The sequence below is a fragment of the Aegilops tauschii genome, chromosome 4 (assembly GCF_002575655.3).
Source record: "Aegilops tauschii subsp. strangulata cultivar AL8/78 chromosome 4, Aet v6.0, whole genome shotgun sequence".
NCBI lineage: Eukaryota > Viridiplantae > Streptophyta > Magnoliopsida > Poales > Poaceae > Aegilops > Aegilops tauschii.
Window position 1 is genome coordinate 514,960,040 of NC_053038.3, and position 22,550 is coordinate 514,982,589.

At 44.1% G+C, this 22,550-nt stretch overlaps 1 protein-coding gene and 1 long non-coding RNA gene across 2 annotated transcripts; both read left to right on the plus strand.

Annotated features, from left to right (window-relative positions):
• Positions 1-351: 351 nt before the first annotated feature.
• Positions 352-4,039, plus strand: LOC120963159 (uncharacterized). The gene is made up of 2 exons (XR_005755220.3): positions 352-991; positions 3,762-4,039. It is a non-coding gene; the product is annotated as an uncharacterized lncRNA (long non-coding RNA).
• A 2,224-nt stretch (positions 4,040-6,263) lies between these two features.
• Positions 6,264-7,147, plus strand: LOC109763305 (pollen allergen Dac g 3-like). The gene has a single exon (XM_020322147.4). It carries the CDS (start codon positions 6,413-6,415, stop codon positions 6,767-6,769), a length of 357 nt encoding a protein of 118 aa, XP_020177736.1. The 5' UTR covers positions 6,264-6,412; the 3' UTR covers positions 6,770-7,147.
• The last annotated feature ends 15,403 nt before the right edge of the window (positions 7,148-22,550 follow it).

Sequence of the window (22,550 nt, forward strand, 5' to 3'; positions counted from 1 at the left end):
ATAGATGCACACATTACCCCTATGAGCACCATCGAGATACTTAGCCTGCACAACATCTTGAGATTGACAAAGTTGCCACAGACACCTTCGTAGCTGACGGGAATGTCTCTTCCCACTGCACACACATCGCCGGAAGGCCTAAAATAAATTCAGAAAAATGCCACCATCAGTGCAAGTCTAAGACTTAAACCCGATGGGTTGGTTTCGGCACATGGAACCTAATCATCTGAGTTCTAACGTTACAACATGACCCTTGCACACATAGTCCGCTCAACTCATTGTATATAGGGAAACGTTTAAAATCGGCGTGCCGGCCGAATCTTCGGCCGGTCACACCGCTCTCTCGCGCAGCTACTCGTTCTTTTCTCCTCCACACGTCACGGGCCCCATCCACCGCCTGTGTCGTGCCTTATCTCTTCACCTATGAGCTCCACCACTCATTTCACCTCATTTCCATCTACGCATCCTTCCTCTATCACTCTTTCTCCCCAAAATAACAGTAGCGTGGATCCCCTTTCTCTGGATTTCCTCTCCAATATCCACTCCTCACCTAATCCTGCTCCTCCGTTGATCTCTAACGCAACCAAATCCACTGCTCTAGTGGCTGCGGATCACACCGTTCTGAAGGAAGGGAGGCGGAGGTGCTGCTACGGGAGCCGGGGCGAGCGGCTACCGTGGGGAAGGACATCCACGGTTGCTGGAGACGGCGGCCAGCGATACTACAACAGGCCGAGCCGCACCGCGCACCTACGGCCAAAGCTACGACCACGCCGGCCGGCGTTTTGGGGGCTGCATACCATGTGCTGCAACCGTGTGTTGGAGATGACGAGGCCACCCGGCGAGGATGCTGGAACCGGTGACTGTCCCTGCTACGCCCGGCGACGTCCACGGCGACGACATGTGCTGCAACCGACCGGCAAAAATGCTGGAACCAGCTCTCTGTTTTGCTGGAACCGGCATCCCATTTTGCTGCGATAGCGAACAACGACCGGTGAGGATGGCGACGACCATATTTTTTGCTGGAACCAGCGTCCCATTTTGCTACCACCATGTTTTCTTTTTGATGGAACCAATCCAAAATTTTGCTGCCATGTCATTTGCTTTTTGGTACAACGAGTGTACAATTTTGCTACCACCATCTTCAGTTTTTGCTGGAACCAATCAATTATTTTGCTACCATTGTGTTCGTTTTTTTTATGGAACCAACACAAATTTTTGCAACCATGTCATTTGCTTTTGGTACAACCAGTGTACATTTTTGCTACCACCATCTTTGTTTTTTGCTGGAACCAATCAATTTTGTTGCTACCATGTTTTATTGATGGAACGAGTGCATCACTTTTTTTGCTACCACCGTTTGAGTTTTTGCTACAACCAATGTTCTCAATTGCTACATCCATTTACATGACACATCACGACGTCATGTAATTTGCTGGAACCAGCAAACAATTGTTTGAAGCGGCATGCTTTTTTGTTCAAACCATCGTTTCTTTTTGGTGGAACTAGCTAATTTTATTTGCTACAAACGACTCCTGAAGTTTTTCTACTGCTGAGATTTTTGGTGGAACCATCATTATTTTTGCTGGAACCGGCAAGTCTTTTTGCTTCAACCCTCCTATATTCGAGTTGCAACCATGCGAGCAGAGGCAGCTGAGGCAAGTGTCGCGCACGAGCGACGGTCGAGCGGCAGGCAAGCGCGGGTGACGGGCGCGGTGGCGAGGGTGGCAAGCAACCTTGGGAAGACGAGGACAAGTGCGGGCCGTCGGCGAGCGCACGGGATCTGGCATGTGCGCACGCTGCCTTTTTTTTTTCTTGTTTTCGTGTGCGTGTTTGACTTTTCAAACAAAGCAATCAAACGGTTGAAAAAGTATGTATCGGGTGGCTGGGGCTTGACCGGCCCAACCGTTCGGCTGGTGCGCCGGCGCCTATCAGTGCCCTTGTATATATTCATACTGGCCAGCCCAAACAAAAAGCACACATGTGTTGGGTTTCAATCGGGGAAGCAATATGTCTCGTCCCGCTGCGAGGGTGGCGTCCGTTTCGCATCTATGCGAGGTTGTAGGGGGGCGGCCCGTTAGTTGTTATTAACATTAAACCTTTCACTTGTTTTGTTTTTCCACTTATTTTTCATATTTCCCTTTTTTACTTTTGATTTATTATGGCAAAATATAAATATTTTATAACTAATTTACTTAAACTTTTAGAATTGTTCATCGCACATTTTTAAAATGTTCACGTGGTGTAAAAAAATGTCGGCACAACTTTAGAAAATATTGATAGCATTAAAAAAATAATAACATTTAAACAATCTTTGTGTGCTTCAAAATAAATTACATGAAATTTTGAAATATTATTAAAACAATGTCCAAAAGAGCTCCTGCAATCTTAAATGCAGTTCTGCACCATGCAGAAAAAATGTTCGGATATTACAAAAATATCATTTTAAATAATTCAATGTAAAACAATGTTCATATAATTTTGAAAAAACATTTCATACCATTCAAAAAAATGTTCGTGACCTTAAGAAAAATGGTCACACTTTTTCAATAATTAGTTCGTGTTGATTGAAGTAAATGTTTGTGTAATATAGAAAATATTCACGCAGTTTTAAATAAACTATACAGTTCAAAAAAATGTTCAATACATATCTAAAAGAGTTTAACATTGATTGGAAAAAATGTTCAAATATGCATATAAAAAATGATCATCATGTCTTTGATAAATGTTGAACGTGTACCAAAAAAATGTTAGACATGTATACTAAAAATGGATAAGGTGTATTGAAAATGATTGACAAATTTTGGAAAAAAGGAGAGGGAAAAGAGAAAGAGAAAACCCGAAGAAGGTCATTGAAAAGAACACAGAAAAATGGAACAAGAAAAACAATTGCATGGAAGACGCTAAAACCGACCCAAATCGGTATATCAGAACCTTCCCAAACCGTTTAGATGGACCAGTCCATAGAGGAGGCGACGATAGGTCTCGCATTGTGCCAGAAATAGCCCTGTAGGTGGGACGCAAAACGCATAGGGGGTGTCACAGGCCGAGCAGGCGCATTTACGAAGTGCTACAGCGAGCCGACCACTGTAGCGATGACAAGGCCTATAGCGTCTGATTTTTATTTTCTGCGGGTTTTTTCAATCGTTTTTATATTTCGCTTCCCATAAAGTCTGTGATTTAAAAAAATGAAAATTTTCTAAAACTATTGAGAACTTTTCTAAAAACGTGCATTTTAAAAATGTTTTGTAAACTTACTTTTATAAAAACCTGGACATTTTCTTAAAATCTGCATGTTTTTTTGTAAAAATTGCAACCAACTTATCAACTTTGTTGATATTATTCGAAAAATATAATTTTGTAAAACATTTGAGGAACATTTCATGAGAAGTATGAACATTATTAAACATGAAGATATATCAAATATTGTAAACTTTTTTAATTTGACCTTGTTTATAACATTCCCAAGCATTTTTTTCATGGGAACATTTTTTGGATACGCTTACACTTTTTGATGATTATGATCTTTTTAAAAAATCTGAATGTTTTTCAAAATTCAAACATTTTTGAAACAAATAAAATAGAAAATGAAAAGGGTAAAGAAAAACAGACTAGAACAATCTAGAAGGTTCCTAAAACAGTTGAAAATCCTACATAAACTTTATCGTGTACGCTAGCTATATGGGTCGGCCAACCAGAAGTGATTGCCTAGCTCGTCTGTGCAGAAGGGAGCCTATTTGACTCAAACCGGATTTGCCTTGCAGGATATGCGACATGCGAGGCGAAAAACGATGGAATTCACAGGGTGGGGGAGTCTGACATCACTACTTGGGCTGGCACAATTCTCGCTCGCTTGCTGCTTTTTAACCAGCTCGCTTTCGTTTCTTTGTCTCTGATTCATACATTTCTATCACACATGTTTTATCCCCCCCCCCCCCCCCACAATAATATATGTTTTTTCTTGCTCATTTATTATTGTAAAATGTTCACTATTTGGAAATGTTGGGAAATCATAAATTGTTCACTAATTCAAATTTTTTTACGGATTGACCAAATATTGGCACATTAAAAAATGTTCATTTTCTGAAAAGAATGTTTGGGAAATAAAATAATGTACTCAATTTTTGAAAAACTATTAACCTTTTCAAATAGTGCTATAAAATTCAAAATATGTCCATAAAATTTATGAAAACCAAAAAATGTTCCCATATTTTAAACGACATTTGTGGATCAAAAAATGTACACTGATTAGAAAAATCTTCGTGAGTTCGCAAAATGATCATGATCTAAAAAATGCTCATGAATTTGTAAAGAAATTTAATGATTGCAAAAAATATTCATGATTTCAACAAAAATCTTTGCAAATTCGAAAAATGTTCATGATCTCAGAGAATATTTGAGATATCCAAAAATGTTCATGAATTTGATAGAAGTTCGCGAAATGATGTGGAAAAGAAAGGAAGAAAGGAAAAATGAAAATGAAAAATGAAAAAAAGGAACATGAATACAATAAAAACGAAAGGAAACAAAATAAATAAAGAAAGCACAAAAAATATAAAGAAAGAACAAGAAATCAAACTGGTCGGGGAAGGTTCCAGGACCTTCCAAAAACGGGTAATAGCCATTTGGGCCAGCCCAAGTGTACGTAGTAGGGAGCTGGGGGTACAAATTTGGTCGCCATGTTTGTCTCAAAAGAATTTGGTTGTTACTTGGCGACCTACGCGCCAAGCAGGATCCGTACCTCGTGTGCGCGTCTATGCCTAGCTCTTAGTGAGCACTCAGTCAGACTTCCCTGTAGCGCTGCATATTGATCGTGCTCACTAGTATGAGGCGGCTGTCTCTCAAAGCACAGGCGAGACACGCCTTTTTTTTTTTGCCCTTTTGGGTTTTATTTTCATATTTTTGTTTTCAAATTTTTTATATGAAATATTTTAAGTATTTTGAGTTTTTACATTTTATTCATGTATTTAATATGTGGTCACATACTTTTAAATATTGTTGGTGCAATTTAAAGAGTGGCCCATATTGAAAAATAATGCTCTATAATGAAATCCTCAAAAATACACAATAATTTTTTTAAATCCAAGAAAAACATTTTAGAATATACAATGACTAATTTTTAAGATACATCATTTTCAAAATAGGCGACAACCATTTTTAATAGAATCTGGACATTTTCTAAATGCATGATGAACTTTATGAGATACACAAGGAATTTTTGAATTACATGATGAAAATTTTTAAATTCGTGATGGACATCTTTGAAATACACCCCAAACTTTTTCAAATACACATCAAACATTTTAGTATGACTATGAACATTAGATGGTAAATATTTTGAAATACAATCTAACTCTTTCTTGCAGTAAACTTTGAACATTTTTAATAGGCGGGAGATTTTTAATGAAATTACATGGTGGAGGTTTTTTTAATACATCATAATTATTTTTTAAATACACGATGAACATTTCTGAAGTACATGATGAAAATTCTTAAAATACATTATGTTTTAAAACAAAGTTGACTGTATACTTTTTATGTTATTATTGAACAATATATTATAAGCTGAAAAACTAAAATATGACAAATTAATAAGAAATACATGATCGAAATGTAAAGGAAAAAATAAATGAAAAGGAAGAAGGAAAAAAAATGATATGAGAAATATAATAAAAAGAACGAATAAATAAATTGAAAAAAGATAAGAAGGGAAATTGAAAAAGATAGAAAATTAAACGGATAACAAGAAATATAAAGAAAAAGAAAAAGAAAACCGACATACAAGACCTGTGAGAAGGCTCGCATGAAGAGGAAAAAAACCCAGCACACTACAGCGAGGAGAGCGTGGGTGAAAAGGAAAAGCACTTGTTGGGCCAACTACCCCTCAAAAAAAACTTGTTGGGCCAACTGACTTGTGGGAGGTCTGTAGGCGAGCGCATTCTATCACTCGCAAGTCGCAATAAGCAAGATATAGTCTTTTGTGTTGAATTGTTGCGTGGTACTTGCTCTATTTATCTGGTTATATATGTTCGCATGTTCATAGCCGTGTTCCAAATTTTGTTTCATATTTAGAAATGAAGAATTTACAAAGTAGTGTTGATTATTAGTACGCGAGTATTTAGAATCAGAGGACCTTGTCATAGTGTCTTGTCATATTAGTTGGACCGATTTGGCCCAACTAAGCATGCACGGCTTCTGAATTTCATTCCTCCGATGGTGGCGCCGGGCCGCATACGCATCAGCGGACAAGCCCGGCCACAGCCAGCCAGCGAGATCGCCGGAGCGCCGCTGGTCGCGCGCTCTCTTCCGCCCATAAATACCAGGCAGTTCATCCATTAGAATCCACACAGACACAGCTCGCACCACCAGCTACATACACATAACAGCAATCAAATCTCTTGGATCAACCGAGAAGATGGCCTCCTCCTCGAGGATGCTCACGGTGGTGGTGCTGGCGGCGCTGTTCGCCGGCGCGATGGCCGTGAAAGTGAAGTTGACGGTGCAGAAGGGGTCCGACAAAAAGAAGCTGGCGCTGAAGATCGACTACACAAGGCCAAACGACAGCCTGTCAGAGGTGGAGCTCCGGCAGCACGGCTCAGAGGAGTGGCAGCCCTTGACCAAGAAGGGCGACGTGTGGGAGGTCTCGTGCTCCAAGCCGCTGGTTGGCCCCTTCAACTTCCGCTTCTTGTCCAAGAATGGCATGAAGAACGTCTTCGACGAGGTCTTCTCCACCGATTTCAAGATCGGCAAAACCTACCAACCGGAATATTGATCCACACCGGCCAAGTTTCAGTTGATCAAAATCGTCGTAATTAATTAATACCCATGTATGAGTCGCGTAGGAAATATGCGCCTGCATGAGTGGATAGCTAGTGAATAATTTAAATATATTGTGCACATGCATGCATATGGTAGGAGAAGCAACGACGGATGTGTTCCCGTTGCTCTCCCATGCATGCATGCATCCACTGTCGATCGAGGCAGCACTTTTCTTTTGTGTAACCGAATATGCTCAAGTTTCTTAATGATCTATGGAAGAAAACTCTAGTTCAAAAAAGGACAGTTGTAAATAGCGTGTGAAAACGTTCAAGACGCACAATTTATATGTTCATGATGTATTTATTTGTATGAAACTCAAAGATTTGTGGAAACGTTTACAATGAACAATGCATATGAGAGTTATTTGTGGAGAAAGCACAACGCCTTTTTTTATTGCAGCGGAGATCCTTGGTCCATTTAGATGCTGTCCACAAAGCATGCATTATCGTGAGGGGCGGCATATGAACCCAATGAAAAGTGCAACCGAGTGTAGTCAAAATGATACTAGCCACCTGCTCGGCTTAGCTTCGCCATTTGTTATTTACTACTGCTCGAATTATATTTTTTAAGGAAATACTCATGTAACATATTTGTTTTTCTAACTTTGTACATTAATAGTTAATACACATTCTCTCCCTCGATTATCAAATTGGCCCTAAACTGGTTGATCTTACCCTCTTGCTCGACAGTAGTAGGCGTGGCATGCTGACTTGATAGCCGGTGGTCCCAGAGAACAAAGTTGTTCAAAAGAAACCCTACAAATACTGCCCCTCCTTATTGACGAGTGAATAATAATATGGATGATTGTATACAGTGGGTGACAGTGGCTGTGGATGTGTGTTTTCTTTTCCAGTATTGTACCGTACTATGTCGGCAACCTAGCTAGTTGCCTAGCTCAAGCTAGGTAGCTGCTGCTGATTGTATGTAGTTTGAGACAGGGAGACTATGTAGTAAGGGCATCTTCAATGCGGACCCTCAAACCGCCCGCATACATCCATATTGCGAGGTTCGGACGTGTTGTGTCATCTAACGTGGTCCTGTATCGGTGTGCTCGGTGATCCGGACACGCTTTCTCCCACAAAGTGGAGACAAAGTTGGGGGGGGGGGGAGGGGGGTGGTTGCGGAAGTCCGGACCGCTGCCACGTAGGACTCAGACACCTGAGGCCCATTAAATTCCCCCTCCCGGTACCATTTCCCTCCACTTCACCCCATCTCCCCATTGCTTTGCATCCACACCCTCCACCTCCGTCGCCGTCGTTGTACCTCTTCGACCGCCACAGAGACATTGCTGGATGTCCGCAACCAGCACCGACCGCCCACACACCTTTTACGACGGCGCTGTCCACCCTGGAGCCATTTGTACCTGGGTACACTCCGCCGCCCCTGTCGGCGACCTCCATGGCGGATACCACGCCCGGCAGGTGTTCGGCCAAATGCCATTTAGCTTAATTTCGGATGCCATGTCGTTTTTCAGAGTACGAAGGATGGCAGGGTACTCGACCATGGAGGACGAGCTGGTGTGCGATGCGTGTTGGTCATATATGCAGATTTCGTAGCCAGGAGCAGAGGGGGGGACCTTCTGGCAGCGAGTGCATGAATCGTTTCACGCACGAAAGTATATTGCGCCCTACGACATGCACACCATTCAGGAACGCAATATGGGGTCGTTATTGTATCGCTGGTATGCCATCCAGACCATCGTCACCAAGTTTTGTCACGTGGTTAGTCAGCTGGAGGCAAGGTGACCATTGCGCGCGCCAGAGGAGCAGATCGTAAGTTTGCTTCTTCCTGCTCAACTTGTTCAATCATTCATTCACTCAATGTTGGTCTACACATTATGTAGCCCACATGCGCTGCAGTGATGTACCACAGGACAGAGAGACGGCCATTTACATACACATACTATTGGATGAAGCTGATGGGGTAGTATGTGTGGGACGACATGATCCATTGATGAAAACTTATTGGACATCCGGTTAATCTCGTCGAATTTAAGACATTGTTGTACTAGACTTATTTGCATGCTATGTATGGATGATTTGCACTATTTTCTATCCAAACTTTGATGAGTATCGGCCGGTTTGCATGAATTTTGTTCGCTTAGTTGAAACCCAGCTTGAAATGTATGTAGGCAGTGTTGGATGGCCACCTCCTGCATCCGTGTCCGCGTACTGGTTCTCATTGTCAGTGGACGGACGTGGGAGGAAATTTATGGGTCCGGGTTGGAGATGCCCTAAGTACTACCTCTATGAAAATATAAGATGTTTTTGTAGTTCAACTTATATTTGGTGAGGTTTCAGCACTTCGAAACTGACAATTAGCTCATGTAATTGATGTATATAAAAAGCATCCGTCCGTACATCCACGAGAGAAGATCGACCGATGACAATGGGAGAAGGAGGCTTAATTTACTACAGCCGGCCTGTAAAGCAGTCACTTTTTTGGCAATAATAGCATTTACCTACATTACGGTGGATTGATTCAGCACTCTTTGCAGGTGGTACAAATTAAGCTTGACATATGTCGAGGTAATGCCTCCTGACTGGGTGGCAATCTATCTATCTAGGCGACCCTCCCTGACTTGTCACTTCTCAGTAACAGGTACCATGATCTGCAGTGTGATAACGTTGGTGTTCCACGCGAGAACGTAATAAAAAACGCATAGAGGCTGTTGACATCTTACATAAGATAACTAACACTTGTAAGAGGTTTTGTCCAGTTAATTACTTCAGTTTTGTGAAGTAAGCTGCCTGAAAACTGAATTTGGTCTGTCTATTTTGATGGGAAGAAAGAAGAACGTGCGGCAGAGCACCATGGCCATCGATAGCGGCGTCGCGGCGTGCGGTAGCGAGGCCCTGGGACACCGGCAAGGCTTCGGCCAGGAGCGAGCAATAGCCGGCAGCAGCCGGGGAAGGCGAGCCTGATTTGCCAGTTCGGGTGGGAAGGTGGGTGCATGCTCGACGGACAAATTTAGCGGTTTATTAACTTAGAGGAATGGCCCGGGAGGTGTCAGCACAGCGCTGGGCGACGGTGAGGGGAGGACGGGTCGGCAAGGCTGGCGGTTCGGCTGGGTGTCAGTGGGAGGGTTTGGGAAGAAGATGAACAAGGAAGGCATGAGTTTGAAGATGGCCTAGCCGTAGGTATTGCATCGGACTGCTCAAAACGAAGCGACTGGTCCAAAAATAGTTTTGCTCCTACTCTATCCCTAATAAAGGCCTCTTTGATTCACATGATTCTGAAAACATGGGAATATGAAAAGTATAGGATTGGAGTGATATGCCCACTTAAATCTTATAGGATTAGTAATGAGTGTTTAATGCCACAGAAAAAATAGAATAAGTGTAGAAAAATGCTAGAGTATATGTTATATTTTCCATGAAACGTAGGACAAAAAATTCTGTAGAAAAAGTTTCAATAGGATCTAATCCTATGAATCAAAGGATGAACGTAGAAAAATTCTTAAAAATTTCAATCCTCAAAAAAACCTATAGAATATCTTCAAATTAAAGTAAGCCCTAACTGTTGATCACATGGGTTTCCAGGGGAGTGGGGAACAAGCAATGGCCGTTTCAGTACCTACGTGTTCTGTAGTCAGCCGGGTCCATGCACGTGCATGCATGTACGATTATACGTAGGCTGGCAGCAGGCAAGCATTCCCGATGTCTCCTGCAGTGCTCACGAGCTACGCCTATTGATGGATCCATTTGCTAGCTCGCTAGACTCCTATTTCCATGTCAAGATATGAGTAGTACCTGCAGTGCGTGCCTAACGTTCAATGTGCGCTCGACAGCGCATGCACCTCTCTCTTGTTTCCTTGCACATCTGACCAGATCTATGCATGATCTCAGACGCCAGACAAGGCCATGCAGCTACCAATCATGCATGCATCATCACCATCCAACTATATATGTTTCCTTAATTTATCCTCTATCCGTCCTTTTTGTTCACGCGTGGTCCATTTACAGCCAAGCAATCAAGCATGGCCCTCACTCTTGCCTCCATATTCACTCCCATGAATGACATGTACTATCTACTACATTCCTAACATTAAAAAAAAAAAACTATCTACATTCAATCAAGTGCCTTCGCATTTGAGATTTTAACTTTGGTCATCAATTATACAACTGAAGACTTTTCTCGAATACAAAGTCAATATATTTAAATTTCTATCATGGAAACCACATTTCATTGGTCACATTTACGGTCTAATTTTGAATCTCAAATTGCGTGGACGCGACATAAACTTGGTAGAGAGAGAAGTACACACTCCTACCTACACTTCCTAGCTTCATGCACAAGTTAATGAAAGTGTGCTTAATACTAAGAGAGGCTATCTAATCAACAATGATTGGATCATCGTCGGTATCATCGCTTGGAGCGCCCTGGAAAAACTGGATGAAGAGCCCATGAAATTTTTGGCTGGAAAAACATGTCCATAATATATTATAGATAGTACATTTACCATATTCTATCATTGGTCGTCACACTTATCATCCTTGCCATGCGTATACTATTATAGATGTTGTAAGAATGGCATCAAATATGGAGGTGTTGCATAGCCTAGCTTAATGAATCTCCAACGCCGACCCTCAAACCGCCTGAATACGCCCGGATCGCGTGGTCCGGACATGTTATGTCATCCAACGTAGGCCTGTATCGATCCGCTCGGCGATTCGAACATGTTTTCCCCTGCAACCCGGAGACAAATGGGGGAGGGGGACTTTGCGGGCGTTCGGACTGCTGCCGCACCCTCGTCTGATCGCTCTGGCCCACCCAAGACGCTCCACCCTCGCCCGCGTGCGTTTCCACCCGGTGCCAGCTGCCCGTGCATTCATGTCATTTTAGAGTGCCGACGCCGCGTCCCCGGTGTCTGTGCCTGTTAAATGCCAGAGCGACGTTTGCTGCACGAGACGGGACATATATCTACCACGCCCGTTCAATGCCTGTTCGTCCGTATGCCGCCATTAAGCAGGCTCGCCAGCCGAGGAACCAACTCCGGCATCACCTATTGAGGCACCCGGACGCTTGTCCTCACCGGAATCCGCTATTTAAAGAAGGTCACACCTGGCTACCACACTACAATACATCCTACTCCTTTGCTCCAAATGAACCATGACCGCAAGCGGGAACGCTTTGTCAGAAAGTCTGTCGCCGGAGATGAAGCATCAGGTAGCCGCCCTTGAAGCCGCCTGGCTGTCCCGTCGTGCCAGGCGGATCGAGCAGGGCGTGCCGGCCAGCTATCCCAAGATCTCCGATGACGCCACGACGCCGGAGTTCGCGCTGGTGCATGCTGACCTGAGCATGGAGCAGGCGCACTACGACACCGACATGGCCGAGGAGGAGTGGCCTGTGCGGGCTCCTCTGTCGGTGTTCCGGCAGGCGCATGAAGAGTAGAGGTACAACCCGTTCCTTCTCAAGTAGCACACGAATGGTGGAGGACCAAATCTACGGCGAGCGCGCAAACAAGGAGGCCATGGCCGCCATGGTGGCGGTGAACCCGAACTTCGTTGCGGAGCAGCGCACGCTCTATGAGGGCGCTCATGCACTCGCAACGAAGTTTCATCGCAGCCAAACACTGACGCGGCCACCAGTTGCGCGTCCTAGCCGCCGCCGTCCAACTTTTGGGCGCATGTGACCGGCCGACAATGATGGACCGTCCACGTCCATCATCAACCTCACGTTCACCGGCTCCAGCAACGGACAGGTCGCGGACTCCTCCGAGGAGGAGTAGGGCATGGGAAGCAGCAGGGCATTGTGTCCCAAGTGGGACGTGAAGGAAATATGCCCTAGAGGCAATAATAAAATTATTATTTATTTCCTTATATCATGATAAATGTTTATTATTCATGCTAGAATTCTATTAACCGGAAACATGATACATGTGTGAATACATAGACAAACAGAGTGTCACTAGTATGCCTGTACTTGACTAGCTCGTTGATCAAAGATGGTTATGTTTCCTAGCCATAGACATGAGTTGTCATTTGATTAACGGGATCACATCATTAGGAGAATGATGTGATTGACTTGACCCATTCCGTTAGATTAGCACTTGATCGTTTAGTATGTTGCTATTGCTTTCTTCATGACTTATACATGTTCCTATGACTATGAGATTATGCAACTCCCGTTTACCGGAGGAACACTTTGTGTGCTACCAAACGTCACAACGTAACTGGGTGATTATAAAGGTGCTCGACAGGTGTCTCCGAAGGTACTTGTTGAGTTGGCGTAGTTCGAGATTAGGATTTGTCACTCCGATTGTCGGAGAGGTATCTCTGGGCCCACTCGGTAATGCACATCACTATAAGCCTTGCAAGCATTGTAACTAATGAGTTAGTTACGGGATGATGTATTACGGAACGAGTAAAGAGACTTGCCAGTAACGAGATTGAACTAGGTATTGAGATACCGACGATCGAATCTCGGGCAAGTAACATACCGGTGACAAAGGGAACAACATATGCTGTTATGCGGTTTGACCGATAAAGATCTTCGTAGAATATGTGGGAGCCAATATGAGCATCCAGGTTCCGCTATTGGTTATTGACCGGAGACGTGTCTCGGTCATGTCTACATAGTTCTCGAACCCGTAGGGTCCGCACGCTTAAAGTTCGGTGACGATCGATATTATGAGTTTATGTGATTTGATGTACCGAAGGTAGTTCGGAGTCCCGGATGAGATCGGGGACATGACGAGGAGTCTCGAAATGGTCGAGACGTAAAGATCGATATATTGGACGACTATATTCGGACATCGGAAAGGTTCCGAGTGATTCGGGTATTTTCGGAGTACCGGGGAGTTACGGGAATTCACCGGGAGAAGTATTGGGCCTTATTGGGCCATACGGGAATAGAGGAGAGAGGCCAAAAGGAAGGAGGCGCGCGCCCCCCCCTCTGGTCCAAATTGGACAAGGGGTGCAGCCCCCTTTTCCTTCTCCCTCTCCCCCTCTTTCCTTCTCTCCTACTCCGGAAAGGAAAGGGGAATCCTACTAGGACTTGGGAGTCCTAGTAGGACTCCCCACACTTGGCGCGCCCCCTCTAGGGTTGGCCTGTCCCTCCCTCCTTTATATACGGGGGCAGGGGGCACCTCTAGACAGAACAATTGATCTCTTGATCTCTTAGCCGTGTGCGGTGCCCCCCTCCACCATATTCCACCTCGGTCATATCGTAGCGGTGCTTAGGCGAAGCCCTGCGTCGGTAGCAACATCATCACCGTCACCACGCCGTTGTGCTGACGGAACTCTCCCGTGAAGCTCTGCTGGAGCGGAGTTCGCGGGATGTCATCGAGCTGAACGTGTGCTGAACTCGGAGGTGCCGTACGTTCGGTACTTGGATCGGTCGGATCGTGAAGACGTACGACTACATCAACCGCGTTGTGCTAACGCTTCCGCTTTCGGCCTACGACGGTACGTGGACAACACTCTCCCCTCTCGTTGCTATGCATCACCATGATCTTGCGTGTGCGTAGGAAATTTTTGAAATTACCGCGTTCCCCAACAGTGGCATCCGAGCCAGGTTTTATGCGTAGATGTTATATGCACGAGTAGAACACAAGTGAGTTGTGGGCGATATAAGTCATACTGCTTACCAGCATGTCACACTTTGGTTCGGCGGTATTGTTGGATGAAGCGGCCCGGACCGACATTGCGCGTACGCTTACGCGAGACTGGTTTTACCGCCGTGCTTTGCACACAAGTGACTAGCGGGTTTCAGTTTCTCCAACTTTAGTTGAATCGAGTGTGGCTAGGCCTGGTCCTTGAGAAGGCTAAAACAACACTAACTTGGTAAACTATCGTTGTGGTTTTGATGCGTAGGTAAGAACGGTTCTTGCTCAGCCCGTAGCAGCCACGTAAAACTTGCAACAACAAAGTAGAGGACGTCTAACTTGTTTTTGCAGGGCATGTTGTGATGTGATATGGTCGAGATATAAGTTGTTGTATAAGATGATGATGTTTTGTTGAAGTTATCGGCAACTGGCAAAAGCCTTATGGTTGTCTCTTTATTGCATAAGATGCAAGCGCCGAATAATTGCTTTACTTTATCGCTATGCGATAGCAATAGTTGCAAGAGCAATAGTTGGCGAGACGACCATGTGACGACACATTGATATAGATCAAGATGATGGAGATCATGGTGTCATGCCGATGACGATGGAAATCATGACGATGCTTTGGAGATGGAGATCAAAGGCACAAGATGATGATGGCCATATCATGTCACATATTTTGATTGCATGTGATGTTTATCTTTTATACATCTTATTTTGCTTAGTTCGACGGTAGATTTATAAGATGATCCCTTACTAAAATTTCAAGGTACAAGTGTTCTCCCTGAGTATGCACCGTTGCAAAGTTCGTCGTGCTGAGAAACCACGTGATGATCGGGTGTGATAAGCTCTACGTTCACCTACAACGGGTGCAAGCCAGTTTTGCACATGCAGAAATACTCGGGTTAAACTTGACGAGCCTAGCATATGCAGATATGGCCTCGGAACACTGGAGACCGAAAGGTCGAGCGTGAATCATATAGTAGATATGATCAACATAGTGATGTTCACCATTGAAAACTACTACATCTCACGTGATGATCAGACATGGTTTAGTTGATTTGGATCACGTGATCATTTAGATGACTAGAGGGATGTCTATCTAAGTGGGAGTTCTTAAGTAATATGATTAATTGAACTTTAATTTATCATGAACTTAGTCCTGGTAGTATTAGCATGTCTATGTTGTAGATCAATAGCTCACGTTTAGCTCCCCTGTTTTATTTTGATATGTTCCTAGAGAAACTAAGTTGAAAGATGTAAGTAGCAATGATGCGGATTGGATCCGCGATCTGAGGATTATCCTCATTGCTGCACAGAAGAATTATTTCCTTGATGCACCGCTAGGTGACAGACCGATTGCAGGAGCAGATGCGGACGTTATGAACGTTTAGCAAGCTCGATATGATGACTACTTGATAGTTTAGTGCACCATGCTTTACGGCTTAGAATCGGGGCTTCAAAGACGTTTTGAAAACGCCACAAAGCATATGAGATGTTCCAAGAGTTGAAATTAGTATTTCAGACTCATGCCCATGTCGAAAGGTATGAGACCTTTGACAAGTACTTTGCCTACAAGATGGAGGAGAATAGCTCAGCTAGTGAGCATGTGCTTAGAATGTCTGAGTACTACAATCACTTGAATCAAGTGGGAGTTAATCTTCTAGATAAGATAGTGATTGACAGAGTTCTCTAGTCACTATCACCAAGTTGCTAGAACTTCGTGATGAACTATAATATGCAAGGGATAACGAAAATGATTCCCAAGCTCTTCGTGATGCTAACGAAGGTAGAAATCAAGAAAAGCACCAAGTGTTGATGGTTGACAAGACCACTAGTTTCAAGAAAAGGGAAAAGGGAAGAAGGGGAACTTCAAGAAGAACGGCAAGCAAGTTGCTGCTCAAGTGAAGAAGCCCAAGTCGGGACCTAAGCCTGAGACTAAGTGCTTCTACTGCAAAGGGACTATTCACTGGAAGTGGAACTGCCCCAAGTATTTGGCGGATAAGAAGGATGGCAAAGTGAACAAAGGTATATTTGATATACATGTTATTGATGTGTGCTTTACTAGTGTTTATAGCAACCCCGCGGTATTTGATACTAGTTCAGTTGCTAAGAGTAGTAACTCGAAACGGGAGTTGCAGAATGAACAGAAACTAGTTGAGGGTGAAGTGACGATGTGTGTTGGAAGTGGTTCCAAGATTGATATGATCACCATCGCACACTCCCTATACTTTCGGGATTAGTGTTGAACCTAAATAAATGTTATTTGGTGTTTGCGTTGAGCATGAATATGATTTGATCATGTTTATTGCAATACGGTTATTCATTTAAATTAGAGAATAATTGTTGTTCTGTTTACATGAATAAAACCTTCTATAGTCATACACCCAATGAAAATGGTTTGTTGGATCTTGATTGTAGTGATACACATATTCATAATTTTGAAGTCAAAAGACGCAAAGTTAGTAATGATAGTGCAACTTATTTGTGGCACTGCCGTTTAGGTCATATTGGTGCAAAGCGCATAAAGAAACTCCATGCTGATGGGCTTTTGGAATCACTTGATTATGAATCACTTGATGCTTGCGAACCATGCCTCATGGGCAAGATGACTAAGACTCTGTTCTCCAGAACAATGGAGCGAGCAACTGACTTATTGGAAATAATACATACTGATGTATGCGATCCGATGAGTGTTGAGGCTCCCGGCGGGTATCGTTATTTTCTGACCTTCACAGATGATTTGAGCAGATATGGGTATATCTTCTTGATGAAACATAAGTCTGAAACATTTGAAAAGTTCATATAATTTCAGAGTGAAGTGGAAAATCATCGTAACAAGAAAATAAAGTTTCTATGATCTGATCGTGGAGGAGAATATTTGAGTTACGAGTTTGGTCTTCATTTGAAACAATGCGGAATAGTTTCGCAACTCACGCCACCTGGAACACCACAGCGTAATGGTGTGTCCGAACATTGTAACCGTACTTTATTAGATATGGTGCAATTTATGATGTCTCTTATCGATTTACCACTATCGTTTTGGGGTTATGCATTAGAGACAGCTGCATTCACGTTAAATAGGGCACCATCAAAATCCGTTGAGACGACGCCTTATAAACTTTGGTTTGGCGAGAAACCAAAGTTGTCGTTTCTTAAAGTTTGGGGTTGCGATGCTTATGTGAAAAAGTTTCATCTTGATAAGCTCAAACCCAAGTTGGAGAAGTGCATCTTCATAGGATACCCAAAAGTAACTGTTGGGTACACCTTCTATCACTGATCCGAAGGCAAGATATTTGTTGCTAAGAATGGATCCTTTCTAGAGAAGGAGTTTCTCTCGAAAGAAGTGAGTGGGAGGAAAGTAGAACTTGATGAGGTAACTGTACCTGCTCCCTTATTGGAAAGTAGTTCATCACAGAAATCTGTTCCTGTGACTCCTACACCAATTAGTGAGGAAGCTAATGATGATGATCATGTAACTTCAGATCAAGTTACTACCGAACCTCGTAGGTCAACCAGAGTGAGATCCACACTAGAGTGGTACGATAATCCTGTTCTGGAGGTCATGTTAATTGACCATGACGAATCTACGAACTATGAGGAAGCGATGATGAGCCCAGATTCCGTGAAATGGTTTGAGGCCATGAAATCTGAGATGGGATCCATGTTTGAGAACAAAGTATGGACTTTGGTTGACTTGCCCGATGATCGGCAAGCCATTGAAAATAAATGGATCTTCAAGAGGAAGACGAACGCTGATAGTAGTGTTACTATCTACAAAGCTAGACTTGTCGAAAAAGGTTTTTGACAAAGTTCAAGGTGTTGACTACGATGAGATTTTCTCACTCGTATCGATGCTTAAAGTCTGTCCGAATCATGTTAGCAATTGCCGCATTTTATGAAATCTGGCAAATGGATAACAAAACTGCAATCCTTAATGGATTTATTAAATAAAAGTTGTATATGATGTAACCAGAAGGTTTTGTCAATCCTAAAGGTGCTAACAAAATGTGCAAGCTCCAGCGATCCATCTGTGGACTAGTGCAAACATCTCGGAGTTGGAATATACGCTTTGATGAGTTGAATAAAGCATATAGTTTTATAAAAACTTGCGGTGAAGCCTGTATTTACAAGAAAGTGAGTGGGAGCACTACAGCCTTTCGATAAGTATATGTAAATGACATATTGTTGATCAGAAATGATGTAGAATTTTCTGGAAAGCATAAAGGAGTATTTGAAAGGAGTTCTTCAAAGAAAGACCTCGGTGAAGCTGCTTACATATTGAGCATCAAGATCTATAGAGATAGATCAAGATGCTTGATAAGATTTTCAATGAGTATGTACCTTGACAAGATTTTGAATTAATTCAAACTGGAACAGTCTAAGAAAGAGTTCTTGCCTGTGTTGCAAGGTGTGAAGTTGAGTAAGACTCAAAGCCCGACCACGGCAGAAGATAGAAAGAGAATGAAAGTCATTCCCTATGCCTCAGCCATAGGTTCTATAAAGTATGCCATGCTGTGTACCAGATCTATTGTATACCCTACACTGAGTTTGGCAAGGGAGTACAATAGTGATCTAGGAGTAGATCACTGGACAGCGGTCAAAATTATCCTTAGTGGAATATGGATATGTTTCTCGATTATGGAGGTGACAAAAGGTTCGTCGTAAAGAGTTACGTCGGTGCAAGTTTTGACACTGATCCAGATGCACTAGTAGAAAAAGGGGTTTTCGTTCGGGCCTGGCCAGCCCATTAGTCCTGGTTCTGCCACGAATTGGGACCAATGGAGGCATTTGTCCCGGTTCGTGAGCCCAGGGGGCCGGCCGGGGCCTCGTGGGCATTGGTCCCGGTTCGTCTGGGCCCATTTGTCCTGGCTCTTGGCACGAACCAGGACCAATGAGCCTCGCTCCTGGCCCACATCCATTGGTCCCGGTTCGTGGCAGGAACCGGGACAGAAGGATGGCCTTTAGTCCCGGTTCCAGCCACGAACCGGGACAAATGAGTTGCCTATATATACCCCATCGCCGGCGAGCAGAGCACTCCACAGTGCTCTGTTTTTTGCTGGCCGGCGAGGAAGGGCATTTGGGTGCTCTAGCTCATCTCTTATGCATGTGAGGTGTTCGATGAAATGCCCGAGCCACACTAGTTAAGCTTTCTCCTCTCGAAGCTCGACCTCCGAGCTCCATTTTTTTCCGAGATTTGTCTAGGTTTAGCGGTCCGTCACGCCCCGTCCTCATCTTCACCACCATCGATCGCCCGCGCCGATCTCGTCGCCAGCACCACCGTGGTGAGCCTCTTGTTCTTATCTTCTTTCTGAAAGAAAAAAAATCTTACTTCAGATAGATATTTGTCTAATTTTCTTACTTTTGACACACATAATTATATATAAGGGCGTGCATAATTTTCTCGAAGTGACTGAGGCAAATAAGCAGAATGGTTTTATGTGTTGTCCATGCCCTAATTGTGGGAATACGAGGTCTTACTCTGACAAGAAAATCCTTCACACCCACCTGCTTTATAAGGGTTTCATGCCACACTATAATGTTTGGACGAAGCACGGAGAAATAGGGGTTATGATGGAAGACAACAAAGAAGAAGAGGACGATGACAACTATGTGCCCCCTGAATACGGTGATGCTGCAACGGGGGAAGCTAAAGATCAAGAGGAAGCTGAAGATCCAGAGGAACCAGACGATGTGCCCGATGATGATCTCCGCTGGGTCATTGTTGATGCAAGGGAAAAGTGCGAAAGTGAAAAGGAGAAGCTGAAGTTCGATCGCATGTTAGAGGATCACAAAAAAGGGTTGTACCCCAATTGCGAAGATGGCAACACAAAGCTCGGTACCATACTGGAATTGCTGCAGTGGAAGGCAGAGAATGCTGTGCCTGACAAAGGATTTGAGAAGCTGCTGAAAATATTGAAGAAGAAGCTTCCAAAGGATAACGAATTGCCCGAAAGTACGTACGCAACAAAGAAGGTCATATGCCCTCTAGGATTGGAGGTGGAGAAGATACATGCATTCCCTAATGACTGCATCCTCTACCGCGGTGCGTACAAGGATTTGAACGCATGCCCGGTATGCGGTATAAGATCAGACGAGATGACCCTGGTGATGTTGAGGGCGAGCCCCGCAGGAAGAGGGTTCCTGCGAAGGTGATGTGGTATGCTCCTATAATACCACGGTTGAAACGACTGTTCAGAAACAAAGAGCATGCCAAGTTGATGTGATGGCACAGTGAGGACCGTAAGAAAGACGGGAAGTTGAGAGCACCCGCTGACGGGTCGAAGTGGAGAAAAATCGAGAGAAAGTTCTGGGCTGAGTTTGCAAGTGACCCAAGGAACGTATGGTTTGCTTTAAGCGCGGATGGCATTAATCCTTTCGGGGAGCAGAGCAGCAATCACAGCACCTGGCCCGTGACTCTATGTATGTATAACCTTCCTCCTTGGATGTGCATGAAGCGGAAGTTCATTATGATGCCAATTCTCATCCAAGGCCCTAAGCAACCCGACAACGACATTGATGTGTACCTAAGGCCATTAGTTGAAGAACTCTTACAGCTGTGGAATGGAACAGGTGTACGTGCGTGGGATGAGCACATGGGGGAAGAATTTGACCTAAAGGTGTTGCTGTTCGTGACCATCAATGATTGGCCCGCTCTCAGTAACCTTTCAGGACAGAAAAACAAGGGATACCACGCATGCACGCACTGTTTAGCTGACACCGAAAGTATATACCTGGACAGATGCAGGAAGAATGTGTACCTGGGCCATCGTCGATTTGTCCCGACCAACCATCAATGTCGAAAGAAAGGCAAGCATTTCAAAGGCGAGGCAGATCACCGGAAGAAGCCCGCCATGCGTACCGGTGACCACGTACTTGCTATGGTCTCTAATTTACATGTAATATTTGGAAAGGCTCCCGGCGGACTAGCTGTTCCAAATGACGCTGAGGGACACACACCCATGTGGAAGAAGAAATCTGTATTTGGGACCTACCCTACTGGAAAGAGCTAGAGGTACGCTCTTCAATCGACGTGATGCACGTGACGAAGAACCTTTGCGTGAACCTGTTAGGATTCTTGGGCGTGTATGGGAAGACAAAAGATACACCTGAGGCACGGGAGGACCTGTAACGTTTGCACGAAAAAGACGGCATGCCTCCAAAGCAGTACGAAGGTCCTGCCAGCTACGCTCTTACCAAATAAGGGAAGGAAATCTTTTTTGAATGCCTGCTCAGTATGAAGGTCCCGACTGGCTTCTTGTCGAATATAAAGGGAATAATAAATATTCCAGAGGAAAAGTTCTAGAACCTAAAGTCTCATGACTACCACGTGATTATGACGCAACTGCTTCCGGTTGCATTGAAGGGGCTTCTACCGGAAAACGTCCGATTAGCCATTGTGAAGCTATGTGCATTCCTCAATGCAATCTCTTAGAAGGTGATCGATCCAGAAATCATACCAAGGCTAAGGAGTGATGTGGCACAATGTCTTGTCAGTTTCGAGCTGGTGTTCCCACCATCCTTCTTCAATATCATGACACACGTCCTAGTTCATCTAGTCGACGAGATTGTCATTCCGGGCCCCGTATTTCTACACAATATGTTCCCCTTTGAGAGGTTCATGGGAGTCCTAAAGAAATATGTCCGTAACCGTGCTAGGCCAGAAGGAAGCATCTCCATGGGCCATCAAATAGAGGATGTCATTGGGTTTTGTGTTGACTTCATTCCTGGCCTTAAGAAGATAGGTCTCCCTAAATCGGGGTATGATGGGAGACTGACTGGAAAAGGCACGCTAGGAGCGGACTCAATAATATGCAGGGACGGGCATTCTTGGTCTCAAGCACACTACACAGTTCTACAGAACTCTACCTTGGTGACCCCGTACGTTGATGAACACAAGAACAGTCTGCGCTCCAAACACCCGGAGCAGTGTGACGACTGGATTACATGTGAACACATCAGGACTTTCAGCAGTTGGATGGAAACACGTCTCAGAGGTGACACCACTGTTTGTGATGAGCTGTACTCGTTGTCCAGGGGACCATCTTCGACTGTATTGACTTACAAAGGATACGAGATAAATGGGAATACATTTTACACGATCGCCCAAGATCAAAAGAGCACCAACCAAAACAGCGGTGTCCGCCTTGATGCAGCAACCGAGAGGGGAAAGGACACATATTAT